The following is an 18,295-nucleotide window of genomic DNA, read 5'->3' as shown; positions in this document are numbered from 1 at the left end:
TAGGGCATTATATTGCGACCAGCCGTTGCTTCGGCATGGATGTGCAGTGCTCCCGCTGCGTTGTCAGATTCCCTGTCGGAAAATAACTATGGATAGGGACAATATTTTGCTGAAAATAGAGCATATAAAAGACGTGGTCTTATACATACGTGATGCACAGAGGGATATTTGCCGGCTGGCATCAAAAATAAGCGCTAGGTCCATTGCCGCCAGATGGGGGTTATGGACTTGGCAATGGTCAGGCGATGCCGACTCGAATCGGCACATGGAAGTTGTCCTATAAGGGGGTAAAACTGTTTGGGGATGGTTTTTCAGACCTCGTTTCCACAGCTACTGTTGGGAAATCGATTTTTTTGCCACAGGCTACCCCACAACAAAAGAAAGCACCGTATCATCAAGTACAGTCCTTTCGGCCCCAGAAAAGCAAGAGGGCTAGAGGCTCATCCTTTCTGCCGAGAGGCAAAGGTAGAGGAAAAGGCTGCAACACACAGCTAGTTCCCAAGAGCAGAAATCCTCCCTGCGTCCAGTAGGTCCACAGCATGGTGCGGGGGCTGCTCAGGCGGACCCGGGTACGGTGGGGGCCCGTCTCAGAAATTTCAGCGGACAGTGGGCTCTCTCACATGGATCCCTGGGTCCTTCAAGTAGTATCTCAGGGGTACAGGCTGGAGTTCGAGACGTTCTTTCCCCCGCCGTTTCCTAAAATCTGCCTTACCGGCACCTCCCTCTGCCAGGGAGACGGTGTTGGTGGATATTCAACACTATAATCACAACAAGTGATTGTCAAGGTGCCCCTCCTTCAGCAAGGAAGGGGTTACTATTCCACAGTGGTTGTGGTACCGAAACGTTTCGGTGAGACCCATCTTGAAATTAAAATACTTGAACTTTTATATCAGAAGATTCAAGTTCAAGATGGAATCGCTCAGGGCGGATATTACGAGCCTGGACGAGGGGGATTACAGGGTCTCCCTGGACATCAAGGATGCATACCTGCATGTCCCCATTTACCCTCCTCACCAGGAGTACCTCAGATATGTGGTACAGGACTGTCACTATCGGTTCCAGACGCGGCCGGTGGAGTTGTCCATGGCACCGAAGGTCTTTACCTAGGTAATGGCAGAAGTGATGATACTCCTTCGCAAGAAGGAAGTTTTTATTATCCCGTACTTGGACGATCTCCTGATAAAGGCGAGGTCCAAAGAACAGTTGGTAGTGGGGGTAGCACTCTCTCGGGAAGTGCTACAACAGCACGACTGGATTCTCAATATTCCAAAGTCACAGCTGGTCCCGACGACACGTCTTCTGTTCCTGGAAATGTTTCTGAACGCAGACCAGAAAAGAGTGTTTCTTCCAGTGGAAAAAGCCGAGGAGTTGTCATCTCTAGTCAGAGACATCCTATAACCAGGACAGGTGTCGGTACATCAATGCACACGAGTCCTGGGAAAAATGGTAGCTTCGTACGAAGCATAATTCCATTCGGAAGACTCCACGCAAGGACGTTCCAGTGGGACCTGTGGGACTAATGTTCCGGGTCCCATCTACAGATACAACAGCGGATAACCCTGTCAGCAAGAAACAGGGTGTCGCTGCTGTGGTGGCTGCAGAGGGCTCATCTACTAGAGGGCCGCAGATTCGGAATACAGGACTGGATCCTGGTGACCACGGATGCCAGCCTTCGGGGCTGGGGTGCAGTCACACAGGGAAGAAATTTCCAAGGAGATTTCGCTTCACATAAATATTCTGCAGCGAAGGGCCATTTACAATGCCCTAAGCCAAGCAAGGCCCCTGCTTCAGAATTAGCCGGTACTGATCCAATCAGACGACATCACGGCGGTCGCCCATGTAAACAGACAGGGCGGCACAAGAAGCAGGATGGCGATGGCAGAAGCCACAAGGATTCTCCGATGGGCGACCTACACCCAGGAGAATGGGGACTTCATTCAGAAGTTTTCCAAATGCGGGTAAACCGTTGGGAATGACCACGGGTGGACATGATGGCGTCCCGCCTCAACAAGAAGTTGAAAAGATATTGCGCCAGGTCAAGGGACCCTCAGGCGATCGCTGGGGACGCTCTAGTGACACCGTGGGTGTACCAGTCGGTTTATGTGTCTCCTCCTCTACCTCTTATACCCAAGGTACTGAGAATAATAAGAAGGCGAGGAGTGAAAACCATACTCGGGGTTCCGGATTGGCCATGAAGAGCTTGGTACCCGGAACTTCAAGAGATGCTGGCAGAGGACCATTGGCCTCTGCCGCTTAGACAAGACCTGCTGCAGCAGGGACCCTGTCTGTTCCAAGACTTACCGCGGCTGCGTTTGACGGCATGGCGGTAGAACACCGGATCCTAAAGGAAAAGGGTATTCCGAAGGAAGTCATCCCTACCCTGATCATAGCCAGGAAGGATGTCACCGCAAGACATTATCGCCGCGTTTGGCGAAAATTTATTGCTTGGTGGGAGGCCATGAAGGCCCCGACGGAGGAATTTCAACTATGTTGATTCCTGCACTTCCTGCAAGCAGGGGTGACGTTTGGGCCTCAAATTGGGGTCCATCAAGGTCCAGATTTCGGCTCTGTCGATTTTCTTCCAGAAAGAACTGGCTTCACTGCCTGAAGTTCAGACTTTGGTTAAAGGAGTACTACATATTCAGCCTCCTTTTGTGCCTCCTGTGGCACTTTTTGGATCTCAACGTGGTGTTGGATTTCCTAAAGTCGCATTGGTTGAGCCACTTAAAACCATGGAGCTAAAGTATCTCGCGTGGAAAGTGGTCATGCTGTTGGCCTTGGCCAGGCGTGTGTCAGAATTGGCGGCTTGGTCATGTAAAAGCCTTATCTGGTTTTCTATATGGATAGGGCAGAGTTGAGGACTCGTCCTCAGTTTCTCCCAAAGGTGGTCTCAGGTTTTCACTTGAACCAACCTATTGTGGTGCCTGCGGCTACTAGGGACTTGGAGGATTCCAAGTTGCTGGACGTAGTCAGGGCCCTGAAAATTTTATTTTTCCAGGACGGCTGGAGTCAGGAAAACTGACTCGCTGTTTATCCTGATGGCACCCAACAAGCTGGGTGCTCCTGCTTCTAAGCAGTCTATTGCACGCTGGATTTGTAGCACTATTCAGCTGGCGCATTCTGCGGTAGGATGACCGCAGCCTAAATCAATAAAAGCCCATTCCACAAGGAAGGTGGGCTCATCTTGGGCGGCTGCCCGAGGGGTCTCGGCTTTACAACTTTGCCGAGCAGCTACTTGGTCAGGGGCAAACACGTTTGCAAAATTCTATGAATTTGATACCCTGGCTGAGGAGGACCTGGAGTTCTCTCATTCGGTGCTGCAGAGTCATCCGCACTCTCCTGCCCGTTTCGGAGCTTTGCTATAATCCCCATGGTCCTTACGGAGTTCCCAGCATCCACTAGGACGTCAGAGAAAATAAGAATTTACTTACCGATAATTCTATTTCTCGTAGTCCGTAGTGGATGCTGGGCGCCCATCCCAAGTGCGGATTGTCTGCAATACTTGTACATAGTTATTGTTAACTAATCGGGTTCTTGTTGTGAGCCATCTATTCAGAGGCTCCTCTGTTATCATGCTGTTAACTGGGTTTCAAATCACAAGTTGTACGGTGTGATTGGTGTGGCTGGTATGAGTCTTACCCGGGATTCAAAATCCTTCCTTATTGTGTACGCTCGTCCGGGCACAGTATCCTAACTGAGGCTTGGATGAGGGTCATAGGGGGAGGAGCCAGTGCACACCAGGTAGTCCTAAAGCATCTTTTTGTGCCCAGTCTCCTGCGGAGCCGCTATTCCCCATGGTCCTTACGGAGTTCCCAGCATCCACTACGGACTACGAGAAATAGAATTATCGGTAAGTAAATTCTTATTTTTTTTGTTTTATTTTACATAGTCCAAAAATATTTCATATCTTCTCTATCCATATCGGCATAGAGTTGGTTCTAAACCTTGTGGCGAGCACAGCGAGGGGATGCCTTTCTACAATTGGGGGTCCCAGATGACAAAATTATCCACACAAAAATGCAAAAAAAAAAGTGTCTACCTTTTTTTGTGTCAACCATTTTCATGTCGACCTTTTGCACTTTCTACCTTTTTTCATGTCAACCTTTTGACCCTGTTGACTTTCTGACCCTGCCGACCTAATGTCTGTCTAACATGTGGTGTCTATCTATTGACTGTCTAACTAGACACTGTCTATCTATTAATCCCACACCCGAGTGCAAATGTAGGTGCAGATTCTAGCAATCACAACTACTGAAGCTAGCACATGTAAATAGCTATACAATTAATATATCAAGTACGTGCTAATTAAAATGGGAACCATCATTAGTGCTGTGCAGAGTATAATAGGGTTATGTTTTGTGTGCGTATGTGTGTTCTTCAGTTTAAATTTTAACTCAGTTTTTTATTTGTTTCAGTTTAAAGGTCCTCTGGCTCACAATGTCTCAGTTTTACATCAACCTGGAGATAGAGGTAAGACTGCAATTCCTGTTTGTTTCCCTGCCTGCTGACCTCTGCTAATGTCCTGGTATTGGCAATGACTGAGCAAAAACTGGAGTAAAAGTTGTAGTCTATTAAAAAAGAAACTATTTAGCATAGTATCAAGTAATAGAAGTTCAAATGTATGTCAATGAAGCAACATTAAACATCTATAAAACTTTTCTTTGTCTATGAATCATCTTAATGTTGTTTTTCTAGAACCAGGCGACCAATTTAGAAATGTTATTCCTTTTACATAATTTTAATGCAGTTTCTTATTGAGTGAAAATCTTAAAATCTCTTTCCGTAACTTTTTTTTCTCTAAGAAATTTGTACAAAAAAATTCTATGGCGTCTTCTCTTATTGCAGTTTTTGCCAGTTTATCATCCGACTCCTGAAGAGAAAGTGGATCCTGTATTATATGCCAACAAATTGCAGACTATAATGTCAGAGTAAGTCAGAGGGTATAAAAGGCTGGAGAGAGCAGCAATGGCTGAGAGAGAGTGGCAGAATGACTGCACGATGGGTACAATGGAATTCGCCTGTTTCTAATCTCTTTAGAGCACTTGGCAAACCAGCAACAGAGTTTGAGCTGATGGGGGATACACCAGTAGCACCTGTAGGACACCTGAAAGTTCCATTGGACCCCAAAATCTGGGAACTGGGAAAAATCTTGCGCAAGGCTGGGTGAGTGAAACTTGCATAATCTGGATAAGAGCAGCTGATAGTAAGTACTCATATATTGGACTAGATGTCCATGGAATGTCAGAGGTGCACATACAATATTAAAGGGATCATGTAGAGTTGGACATTAGCACAATCTGTGCCTTTTGGTTCCCAGCAAATACCAGTTTTCTTTACACTGATAATGTACACCAACATGTCTCTCATATGCTTAGCAATGCCAACCAAGATGCATTTTGTGTTATGTCACTTGCACTTAGGGAGAAGAAATGGGGGTAAAAGGGGGGTGTTCATGAAAAATATGGTCACCAGGGGGCACAAGAAATAATATGTACTGATTTAGCAGCAAATCAGTTGCGGGTGCTCCACTCCTGTTGCCAAATGCAGGTTGATGATATGATCATTGGCCACTTCGGTTGAATGCGTTTTAACCCTTCCCACTTCATACAGGTTGAGTCACCCATAACCAAAATATTAAATATTCCAAAATACGTAATTTTTTTTAAAAGTGTGACTGAGTTAGTGACACCTTAGCTTTCTGTTTGTTCAGTGTACAATATTTTCATGCACAAAATGATTACAAATATTGCATAAAATTATCTTCAGGCTATATGTTTTATATGAAACATAAATATTATATTGTGTATCAAACATAAATGCATGTTTAGCCTTGGGTCCTATCCCCAAGATATCTCATTATGCTATGCAAATATTCCAAATTACGGAAAACCAAAATACTTATGCCCCAAGCATTTCGGATATGGGAGAGTAATCCTGTACAGTAGCAGTATTCTGTGACTGCTGTAATATATTCTCATTACTACAGTGATAATTGCAATTTTTCTGCAGCAATAAAACATATTTCCATTTCATCTTGTATGGGGAAAGTGACAGAATTGTGCAATGGACTTATTTAATTTAATTTTCTTTTTTAATCTTGTTCTAATTTCTTTTTATGTGGTAAATTAGGTCTGATTACTTATTAATAACACTGTCATGTTATGTAGTAAATTATGTGTACTGTCATTTTAGCATTTACTGCTACCACTGTGGAGCAACAAATGCTGGCAATGCTACCGTACTTGCCAGGAGTAAAGCAGGTGCATATACTAATGTACATGCCAGGGGTAAAGCAGATGCATATACTAATGTACATGCCAGGAGTAAAGCAGGCGCATATACTAATGTACATGCCAGGGGTAAAGCAGATGCATATACTAATGTACATGCCAGGAGTAAAGCAGGCGCATATACTAATGTACATGCCAGGGGTAAAGCAGGTACATATACTAATGTACATGGCAGGAGTAAAGCAGGTACATATACTAATGTACATGCCAGGGGTAAAGCAGATGCATATATTAATGTACATGCCAGGAGTAAAGCAGGCGCATATACTAATGTACATGCCAGGGGTAAAGCAGGTACATATACTAATGTACATGGCAGGAGTAAAGCAGGCGCATATACTAATGTACATGCCAGGGGTAAAGCAGATGCATATACTAATGTACATGGCAGGAGTAAAGCAGGTACATATACTAATGTACATGGCAGGAGTAAAGCAGGTGCATATACTAATGTACATGGCAGGAGTAAAGCAGGTACATATACTAATGTACACGCCAGGAGTAAAGCAGGTGCATATACTAATGTACATGGCAGGAGTAAAGCAGGTACATATACTAATGTACACACCAGGAGTAAAGCAGGTGCATATACTAATGTACACACCAGGAGTAAAGCAGGTGCATATACTAATGTACATGGCAGGAGTAAAGCAGGTACATATACTAATGTACATGCCAGGAGTAAAGCAGGTGCATATACTAATGTACATGGCAGGAGTAAAGCAGGTACATATACTAATGTACATGGCAGGAGTAAAGCAGGTACATATACTAATGTACACACCAGGAGTAAAGCAGGTGCATATACTAATGTACACACCAGGAGTAAAGCAGGTGCATATACTAATGTACACACCAGGAGTAAAGCAGGTGCATATACTAATGTACATAGCAGGAGTAAAGCAGGTACATATACTAATGTACATGCCAGGAGTAAAGCAGGTGCATATACTAATGTACATGGCAGGAGTAAAGCAGGTGCATATACTAATGTACATGGCAGGAGTAAAGCAGGTACATATACTAATGTACACACCAGGAGTAAAGCAGGTGCATATACTAATGTACATGGCAGGAGTAAAGCAGGTACATATACTAATGTACACACCAGGAGTAAAGCAGGCGCATATAATAATGTACACGCCAGGAGTAAAGCAGGCGCATATACTAATGTACATGCCAGGAGTAAAGCAGGTGCAAATACTAATGTACATGCCAGGGGTAAAGCAGGTACATATACTAATGTACACACCAGGAGTAAAGCAGGTACATATACTAATGTACACACCAGGAGTAAAGCAGGTACATATACTAATGTACATGGCAGGAGTAAAGCAGGTGCATATACTAATGTACATGCCAGGAGTAAAGCAGGTGCATATACTAATGTACACACCAGGAGTAAAGCAGGCGCATATAATAATGTACACGCCAGGAGTAAAGCAGGAACATATACTAATGTACACGCCAGGAGTAAAGCAGGTACATATACTAATGTACATGGCAGGAGTAAAGCAGGTACATATACTAATGTACATGGCAGGAGTAAAGCAGGTGCATATACTAATGTACATGCCAGGAGTAAAGCAGGTGCATATACTAATGTACATGCCAGGAGTAAAGCAGGTGCATATACTAATGTACACACCAGGAGTAAAGCAGGCGCATATAATAATGTACACGCCAGGAGTAAAGCAGGAACATATACTAATGTACACGCCAGGAGTAAAGCAGGAACATATACTAATGTACACGCCAGGAGTAAAGCAGGTACATATACTAATGTACACGCCAGGAGTAAAGCAGGTGCATATACTAATGTACATGCCAGGAGTAAAGCAGGTACATATACTAATGTACATGCCAGGAGTAAAGCAGGTGCATATACTAATGTACACACCAGGAGTAAAGCAGGCGCATATACTAATGTACACGCCAGGAGTAAAGCAGGTACATATACTAATGTACATGCCAGGAGTAAAGCAGGTACATATACTAATGTACATGTCAGGAGTAAAGCAGGCGCATATACTAATGTACATGCCAGGGGTAAAGCAGGCGCATATACTAATGTACATGCCAGGGGTAAAGCAGGTACATATACTAATGTACATGCCAGGAGTAAAGCAGGTGCATATACTAATGTACATGCCAGGAGTAAAGCAGGTGCATATACTAATGTACATGCCAGGAGTAAAGCAGGTGCATATACTAATGTACATGCCAGGAGTAAAGCAGGTGCATATACTAATGTACATGGCAGAAGTAAAGCAGGTACATATACTAATGTACATGGCAGGAGTAAAGCAGGTACATATACTAATGTACACACCAGGAGTAAAGCAGGCGCATATAATAATGTACACGCCAGGAGTAAAGCAGGATTGCATGCTACCTCTACAAGCTGGACACCTCTTTCGTATATAACCAGCTCTGCAAGGGAAACAAAATACTGTACACTTTTTCTGGATGCTTTTTGCATTTGCACTTTACAGACAAATTCTGTACATATTTGAAGTGGGTTTATATACAGAGCCTGGCTTATTAGACTAAAAGTACCTGTTTTGATTGCCACTTAAGCTATTTTTTATCTAATTGACCGTACATTGCTGCATATGTGGGCATAATGCACCTTATTAACACCTAATCAGAACCATTCAGCTGCTGATTAATTTTACTAGAAAATTTTGATAATTAACATCTCTCCCTATGTGGATATCCTCCAACTTTACTAGTTGTATCTAATTGGCTTGAGCCATTCAGGAGAGCTCTATGTGGGGCAAGCTGGACATAGTTCTAGGTTTATATGTTGAGCAGACCGTTCTTCCCATGTGTAGGCAATTTCAGTGAAGATCAGGATAGACATTTTACTCCCCCTGTATCTTACTAGTTCAGGCCTGGCCAACCTGTGGCTCTCCAGATGTTGTGAAACTACACATCCCAGCATGCCCTGCCACCGTTTTAGCATTCCCTAGTAGCAAAACTGTGGCAAGGCATGATGGGACTTGTAGTTTTGCAACAGCTGGAGAGCCACAGGTTGGCCAGGCCTGTACTAGTTCATTACATGTCACACCTAGAAGTAGGAGGCCTAGTAAATGTATTATGACTGATTGGCATGTGTCTCTCTAGAGTTGGATGACTCGGTGTACAAATCTAGATTATGGATCCTTTATTACCAACTACTTCACATAGGATCAGTAGCCAGTACTTTTGTTGTACATAATGCCTCTTTCATGTATTAGTGGTCACTCTGGCTCCTGCACCTAATCAATGAGGAGAGCATATTTTAATTCTTAAGGGCAAAATTTTAGACTTGATGTATTGCTACAGCTACTGTGGTGGTAGCGATAAATCATGTATAAAATATTGCCCTTAAAAACTAAAATATGCTCTCCCCACTGATTAGGTGCAGAGAGCTACAGTGACCACTATGGATTCAATACTGGAGAATAGGATGGTTGAATTACAAAGTTTTAGATCAGCCGTTCTAGAATTGCAAATAATGTGCTCCCATCATCCACAGGTTCTCATTTGACAGTGTACAGGGATTGATTGATCTCTGTCTGGAGGGGGTTTGTTCTCGAGTGGGATTGGATGAGCTGGCGGAGAAGTTGGGTCTCACACAGAGCGATGTCATTTCACGAGTGTTCAGTTACTTCCACAAGGTGGGGAGACTGTTGCTATTACTGTGCACTACATACAGCAGCAGCAGGTATTGCATTTCCTGTGGCGTATGAGAGACTAATTAGAAGTACTGTAGGCTGGCAACATAACCTCCTGTGTATCTGAGAAGATTATGGGGTATATTCTATTGAAGTCTGATCCATTCCGACATGCATTTGGCGGAATGGATCCGACCAGGGCTATTCAAATGGCCATCTCAATTCGACTTTGAAAAAAGTCGAATTGAATTGAGGGAGCAGAGAGGAGGAGACGGGAGAGAGTTGTGGGGAGACCGGGGAGAACAGTGCTTCAGCAGCGGCTCCAGCAAGCGTAGCAGGAGGATGTGACACAGCCACCGCTCACTGCAGCGTCCACCTGGCTCCAGCAAGCGAGGTCTCGCTTGCTGGAGCCAGGTGGACACTGCTGTGTTCGGCGGCTGTGAGCGGTGCTTGTGACACATCCTCCTGCTACGCTGCTGTAGCGCTGCTCTCCCCCGTCTCCCTGCGGCTCCTTTTCCCGTCTCCTCCTCTCTGCTCCCTCATGTCCTTCGTCTCAATCCGACTTTTTTTGAAGTCTGATTGAGATGGTCGGAAAGGGGGACAAAACCTGTCAGATTTGGCCCCGTTTCCGACAGAAGCACGTGGATCGGCAGCTATTCCGCCGATCCACGTGCTTTCCAACAAGTCGATTCCCCAACTTGTCAGATAATCTTGGGGTATATTGAATAGGTCAGAACCCCTTCCGACCTAAAAAAGTCGAAAACTGCCATCTTTCCGACAGACGGCAACTTTTGACTTCAATTGAAAATACCCCTATAACTGTTGTGGCCTTAATGCTGACAATGGCCCTCATTCCGAGTTGTTCGCTCGCTAGCTACTTTTAGCAGCATTGCACACGCTAGGCCGCCGCCCTCTGGGAGTGTATCTTAGCATAGCAGAATTGCTAACGAAAGATTAGCAATTCTGCTATTATTAGCAGAATTGCTAACGAAAGCAATTTCCTTGCAGTTTCTGAGTAGCTCCAGACCTACTCCTAAATTGCGATCACCTCAGTCCATTTTGTTCCTGGTTTGACGTCACAAACACGCCCTGCGTCCGGCCAGCCACTCCTCCGTTTCTCCAGCCACTCCTGCGTTTTTACCTGGCACGCCAGCTTTTTTTTAGCACACTCCCTGAAAACGGCCAGTTTCCGCCCAGAAACACCCACTTCCTGTCAATCACACTACGATCAGCAGAGCGATTGAAAAGCTTAGCTCACCCGTGAGTAAAAGAGCATAGTTTTGTGTAAAATTGCTTAGCGCGTGCGCCCTGCTGTGCATACGCATGCGCAGAACTGCCGGATTTTAGCCTATTAGTAATTCTGCTAAAATTAGCAGCGAGCGAACAACTCGGAATGAGGGCCAATATGTGACCAAATGATTCATGGAATTGTGGCAAGGAGGAGACCCTACATTGTGTTCTTTTTCAAGATATGAAAGAATTGCTTTTAAAACAGGCATGTCAAACTCAAATGACATTGTGTGTGTGTGTGTGTGTGTGGGGGGGGGGGGGGGGGGGGGTATATTGCACTTGTGCACCCTCCACTGAAAGCATTTATCTAGGGGATTAATATATTTTATCATCTCCTTAGTTGTGTCATAGACTCTACATTTTATTAATTTGACAATTTACATTTTGACGGAAGACTACAAAAAAAATATGATGAGGTGCACTGAGTAAAATAAATACGTCCAGATATTAGTACTCTAGAACAAGTTTGGGGGCACAATTTAAAAAAAAAGAAAAAGTCACCGTAAATGTCCCTGGCAACCAAGAGTATGTTCTAATGTTCTAACATTGCCATCCTTATTGATGCTAGCTTATTACTATCCATTAGATATCCATTTTAATCACAAAGCTCTTGAAACCAGTTGTATTGCCCTCTGTGTGGGTAGATAAAAATCAAAATTAAGATTTCTTTACATTTTTTGTTGTTGTTCATGCTCACTATAAGAAGTGTGTAGTATTTACATCAGGGCTGGCCAAACCGGTCCTCGAGATCTACCAACAGTACATGTTTTCCAGGCCTCCTGCAGACCTGTAGAATTGTCAGTTAGGAATGAATGCAGCACATCCTAATTAGTAATGACTGCACCTGTGCACCAGCTAGGTGGTCTGGAAAATGTGTACTGTTGGTAGATCTCGAGGACTGATTTGGCCAGCCCTGATTTACATAATGTTGTGTGAGTACAGACCATTCAGTGAGAAAACGTTGACATGCCTAATGTAGGGAAACCCTGCCCATTTATTAAATGTGTACTGTGCATAACAGTGTGTCTATCCTCAGGATGCCAGTGGGATGATTGATTTTCGAGAGGTCTCGCTAGTTTTAGCAGCTCAAGATGCCACACGCTCTGCAGAGGAGTTGGCAAAGCTTGCTTTTGATGTGAGTGAGTGACATTCTCTGAGCCCTTTATAAATGACTTTGATACCAGGAATAGGTACCACATTTATATCCTGTTTTTAGATTTGTCACTTTCAGTACCAGTTTATTTTGTCTGTATCCAGTTACTGTCACCTGTACTTTACCAATGCTCTCCTCATTTCCCATCTAGCTCTTCTCTACCTGTGATACTGATGGCTGCTTTCTGCTCTCTGCTGATGGGTTTTCCTCCATCCTGCGCTCACTGGTGGGTTCACCTCCTGCAGAAAGTGGCAAGATCTACACAGAGCTGTGCTCTCATGAGTGTCGTGGCCTTACCCAAGGTGAGTAAGGAAACAGTAGGGGAGTAAGCCTGTCTGCTCACAGGTCAATATGAATGTGATGCATGTGCAATGAAGCCACACACTTAGGCAGCCAAACAGATGTGATCTAATGTTCTGCACATACATGCATCAGGGCTGGCTTTTGGGGGGACACTTCGATATTGGACTATGGGCGGTATTCAATGGCGTAAAGTGTCCACTTCAAACATGTATGGTGCAAATGGTTTCATGTGTGCACTGAAGTTGATGATGACCGGCATAATTTGATGATTATTGACATGAGCAAACTCTATAGCAGTCTCAATTTCAGCAGGACTAAGCTTTTTTCCCCCTGTACCTAGGATCAAGTAGATTAGCCAGCGAGTGGACATCTGTAAGTGCAATTTTAGCTCTTGCCTTTGCCATCTTTACTACATTGCTGTGGTGTCCAATCTCTTCAAGATCATCTAACAGCTTCTTCCACACTTGTACGACCTCACTGATTGTGCAGTTGCGCCTTTGTGCGCGATCCAGGGCTACAGCTACAGGTTTCACTCAAGCCAAATGGTATTAAGCGGAGTGCCGAAGATTATTAACTTTGTTAATAATGTCTTGTGGGATTTCATCTTTGTTTTCTTCACATACTCTAACAAGAATGGGCCAGTTTTTCAGAAAGGACTCCAAACAGTCTGCCATAGTATTCCAGCGTACGTCACTTGGTAATATATATTTGGTAGAATCTTCTATATACCATCCATTATCCTCCCCAACTGAGCTAAAAAAAAAGGACTGCCCTCACCTAGACATCTGTCTCTTTCTAAGCAAAAGTTGTCAATTTATTTGGACACTGACACAATTTTTGTTATTTTAGCCGTTCACCATAACCTATTCAAGTTAGTTATATACTGAATATGGTAAAGTGCTATCTGCTTTAATTTGAGGGTATTCACATCCAAATTGTATGAAGGGATTAGGAATTACAGCTGTGTAATATGTATTCCCCCTATTTTTCAAGGGACAAAAGTAATTGGACAAGTGACTGAAAAGCTATTTCATGGACAGGTCTGAGCTATTTCGTTATCTGTAGCAATTTAGAAGACAAAAAGTCTGGAGCTGATTCCAAGTGTGGCGTTTGCATATAGCAGCGGTTGCTGTGAACCCACAACATGTGGTCAAAGGAGCTCTCAATGCCAGTGACTTAGGCCATCCATCAGAAAGATAGAGGGAACCTTAGGAGTGGCCAAATCAACAGTTTGGTAAATTCTGATAAAAATAAAGAATGTACTGGTGAGCTCAGCAACACAGAATGGCCTAGATGCCCACGGAAGACAGCCGTGGTGGATGAATGCAGGGTCCTTTCCATGGTAAATTGAAATCCCTGCACAATATCCAGCCAAGTGAAGAACACTCTCCAGGATGTAGGCATATCATTATCCAAGTCTACCATAAAGAAAAGACTTCATGAGAGCAAATAAAATCTTTTTCACCACAAGGTGCAAATCATTCAGATGTCTCCAGAATAGAAAAGCCAGGGTAGACTTTGCAAAAAAAAAAAAAGCCAGACCAGTTCTGGAACAGCCTTCTGTGGACAGATGTAACTAACATCAACCTGTACCAGAATGATGTGAAGAAAAATGTACAGAAAAGGTTTGGAATGACTTATGATCCGAAGCATACCACATTATCTGTAAAATACAGTGGAAACATGGTGATGGCATGGGCATGCATGGCTTCCATTAGCTCTGGGTCACTAGTGTTTATTGATGATATGCAGAAGACGGAAGCAGCAGGATGAATTCTGAAGTATTCAGCAAAGTTGATTGGACAGCGCTTTGCAGTGCAGATGGACAGTGATCCAAAACATACTGCAAAAGAAACTCAGGAGTTTTTTAAGGCAAAGAAGTGGAATATTCTGCAATGGCCAAGGCAGTCATCTGATCTTTACCTGACTGAACATGTATTTCACTTGTGGAAAACAAAATTAAAGGCAGAAAGATCCATGAACAAACCACACCTAAAGAAGAAACCCAGCATATGGAGATGTCCATGGGTTCCACACATCAGGCAGTCATTGCTGCAAAGGATTCTCATCAAAGTACTGAAAATGAGCATGTTATTTCTGATTGTTAATTTGTCCATTTACATTTGAGGCCCATTGGACAGTGTATCAAAATTGGTTGCAATTCACAAACCGTTGCACTTCAATTGCATCTCCATTGTTAAATTTCAAATCCATAGTGGTGGTATACCAGAGCCAAAATTATGTAATTTGTGTAAGTGTCCAAATATATATGGACCTAACTGTGTGTAAGTAAATGTTTAAAAAAAATAAATAAATAAATAAATAAATATATATATATATATATATATATATATATATATATATATATATATATATATATGTAGAAAGGAATGATGCAGCGCCACTTGTGAGGTGGGTTCTCAGTAAAACCTGAAAAGTAAAATTGCTAAAAGACACACGTAACCTTGTTAAAAGGTGTCTGCCAACCCTTAAGAATGCGTTGAGCTCCCTGTTGTGACTCCCTTGCCTATTTTTAAAAGATAAGTCAGAATTCCTTACCTTTTACAAAGACCTTTTATGTTTATATGTTTTTATCAATATTTTGAAGTACGTTTTATGTTGTGATCCGCTTTTATGTGATATTAAAGCTCGTTTGTATTATTATATATTTTTTTGGCTTTTAAATCTAATTTCAGCTATTGCATTTTAAACAACACAAGTCGCCGGTACCCTTATCCCCCCATTTTTATATATATATATATATATATAATATATATATATATAATATATATATATGCTCTGACACAAGAATCCAAGTACTTAACTTTATTTCTTTGTTTCGTCAACAGATGGATTTCTGGGATTTGCTATTCGCCACCCTTGTTATCGTCACCTCTTCCTGTTTTATCTACGCCCTCCAGCATCTGGACGTAAAAAGCCATCACGAGTTCAACAAAATGGGGGCTGTGCCGGGAAGTACACTCCTGGGGACCGGCTTAAGTCAGATTGACACATTGAGGGAGGGGGGTTTTATTGGGGCTTGGGGAGGTGGGAGGGTCACTTCAAAGGTTTCTTGGCAAAGAAGAGGTGTTGTGGCTAACATTGATTGTGATATGGGTGCACAGCTGCTCTGTCCCTGAAGGGGGAGAATACTCTACAGTATTTGACCAGATGCATTATGGGGTGGAAGAGGTTAGATGCACATTGGAGGGTTTCCATTTAATGGTGGTGGGCCAAGAAGCTAGGTGCAATAGATTTAATGGAAAATGTAGGCAGTATAATTCTGCATGTCTGTGATGAAGAAGCAAGGTTTCCTGGTTTTCAGGACGAGACATTATTTGAGGGACATGCACTGAAGGAGGGTGGGGTGAAACTTGATAAATATGGTGAAGGAGCAATATTCTGCATGTTTGTAGCCTGGATAGGTGCAGGTGCAGATTGGGGGGTGCCGTTCATACCCCAAATATCTCAGCTCTCAGGGACACAGCCTCCCTTCCCCCAGAGAATTTTAAATTTTTACCTTTATTTGGACATTTTAATTATTATGGTCCCAATGTATTACTGCTCTTGTCATGGTTCTGAATGATATTATAATTATTTTTCATAAATATCACAGTGTATTGTGGTTTTTATATGAATGTAGCATGCTGAATTGCATTGTAGTGGCATCGGTGGACGGGTTCGGTATGCTTTACCGCCATTTGGGATCCTGGCAGTCAGAAGACTGACGCCGGGATCCCGACAGGCGGAATGCCATCAGGGAGTGCAGCGGGTACCATCGCGGGCTTGCTGCAGTTGCCACACAACACCCAAGGACCACCACCCAAGTGGGAATCCCGGGCCTCGATCTGGATACATGCCGCCGGCATTTCACTGGCTGTCGGGATTTCGGGATCGGTATCCTGAACAACAGGATCCTGACAGCCGGTAAATTAACTGCATCCCTGGTTGACATATGCAACTAGAAGGAAAGAGAACTTACCTTCTCAACTGTCATACTGTTCCTGTATTACCTACCCCAATAGGGAGGTCTCCCTAACCATACTTTCAATGATAATCAACTAAGCCTGCAGAAATGTGCTTTTGCTGATGGCCTAGACAAGGGACGTAAAAACACACTTCTGGAGTGCATAGGAAAGTGTCAGTTGCCCAGTGTACAAGATTGTACAGAAGATACTGTACCACACTGAAAGAGATGCATGGTTTCACACTCTGATGATCTAGAGGTGGTCAAATTGATATATGCCCTGCACAAAGGTCTGAGAAAATGTACTTAACAGATCCCTACTTAATACAGGTTGAGTCTCCCTTATCCAAAATGCTTGGGACCAGAGGTATTTTGGATATGGGATTTTTCCGTATTTTGGAATAATTGCATACCACAATGAGATATCATGGTGATGGGACCTAAATCTAAGCACAGAATGTATTTATGTTACATATACACCTTATACACACAGTCTGAAGGTCATTTTAGGCAATATTTTTTATAACTTTGTGCATTAAACAAAATGTGTGTACATTCACACAATTCATTTATGTTTCATATACACCTTATACACACAGCCTGAAGGTCATTTAATACAATATTTTTAATAACTTTGTGTATTAAACAAAGTTTGTGTACATTGAGCCATCAAAAAACAAAGGTTTCACTATCTCACTCTCACTCAAAAAAATCCGTATTTCGGAATATTCCGTATTTCGGAATATTTGGATATGGGATACTCAACCTGTACAAACTTATAGGGCTCACTGAAAAGGTGGAATCCATATAAAAATGTATCTAATGGCCAGAGCCAAACAAAAAGTAATATTTTTAGGGGGAAAAAAGTGTGCGTTAAATGTAGAACAACAAAGCGGTACATTGGCTCCCTCTTTGCGTCATTTCAAGGAAACATCAGATATATACAAGCAAGTTACCCAATCACGGGGAATCTATTTAAGTACCAACCAATTTTACTACATAAAAGCTGCACTAATGCTTAATTTTTACAGTTGCTTTAGATGCTTGTCCTGTATTCATCATTGGTCATTCCAGGCTTCGTAAACCTGTGGCTCTGAAGTCAGAATAATTGTATGATGTCTGGTTACCTGCACATTATAAAGAGAGAATATTCCCTATGTTAAAGAGGACTCCTTTTAAATGTAGTATTTATTATACCTTGGTTGCTTTGCTTATAAGACAAGTTAGTAACTAAAAGAAGTCTTCCCATATATTATAGCAGTTGACACACTGATGGCCATATGTAATAGGGTCTGAGTTTGCCATTCAATATGGCAAATGCTTTCTGAACATGTTTGATTGTTATTATTGATATACTATATATCAAGTAGCAATATACTATTAGGAGCAATAATGACAAATGTGCATTGTCAAAACTGTTCAATGTGTGTCACCATCTGAAATTATACAACCATTCTGTCTGCCGTGTATGGACCCTGTAAATATTGGAAATGCTTTAGTTGGATATAATGGACCAGTTTTGTAGTTCAGCCATTATGGTAAGAAGTAGGGCATCTTGGAATGGTCATCTACATTCAGTAATATTGGAGCTGTGTTGGTTGCCTCTCCACATTTCCCTGTGCTGCAACTC

At 42.8% G+C, this 18,295-nt stretch overlaps 1 protein-coding gene across 2 annotated transcripts in view; it reads left to right on the top strand.

Annotated features, from left to right (window-relative positions):
- Positions 1-16,308, top strand: part of LPCAT4 (lysophosphatidylcholine acyltransferase 4) — a 68,128-nt gene extending 51,820 nt beyond the window's left edge. The window contains exons 8-14 of one of the 2 annotated variants that reach the window (XM_063913480.1): positions 4,416-4,470; positions 4,846-4,928; positions 5,038-5,163; positions 9,814-9,955; positions 12,279-12,377; positions 12,547-12,697; positions 15,548-16,308. In XM_063913480.1, the coding sequence (XP_063769550.1) occupies positions 4,416-4,470; positions 4,846-4,928; positions 5,038-5,163; positions 9,814-9,955; positions 12,279-12,377; positions 12,547-12,697; positions 15,548-15,708 (817 nt within the window). In that variant the 3' untranslated portion in view covers positions 15,709-16,308. The remainder of the gene's footprint in view (positions 1-4,415; positions 4,471-4,845; positions 4,929-5,037; positions 5,164-9,813; positions 9,956-12,278; positions 12,378-12,546; positions 12,698-15,547) is intronic. The other variant, XM_063913481.1, reaches the window with a different exon arrangement.
- The last annotated feature ends 1,987 nt before the right edge of the window (positions 16,309-18,295 follow it).

Source organism: Pseudophryne corroboree, chromosome 1, assembly GCF_028390025.1.
Source record: "Pseudophryne corroboree isolate aPseCor3 chromosome 1, aPseCor3.hap2, whole genome shotgun sequence".
NCBI lineage: Eukaryota > Metazoa > Chordata > Amphibia > Anura > Myobatrachidae > Pseudophryne > Pseudophryne corroboree.
The sequence above is the reverse complement of the archived record's forward strand: the minus strand, read 5'-3'. Positions and strand labels throughout refer to the sequence as shown.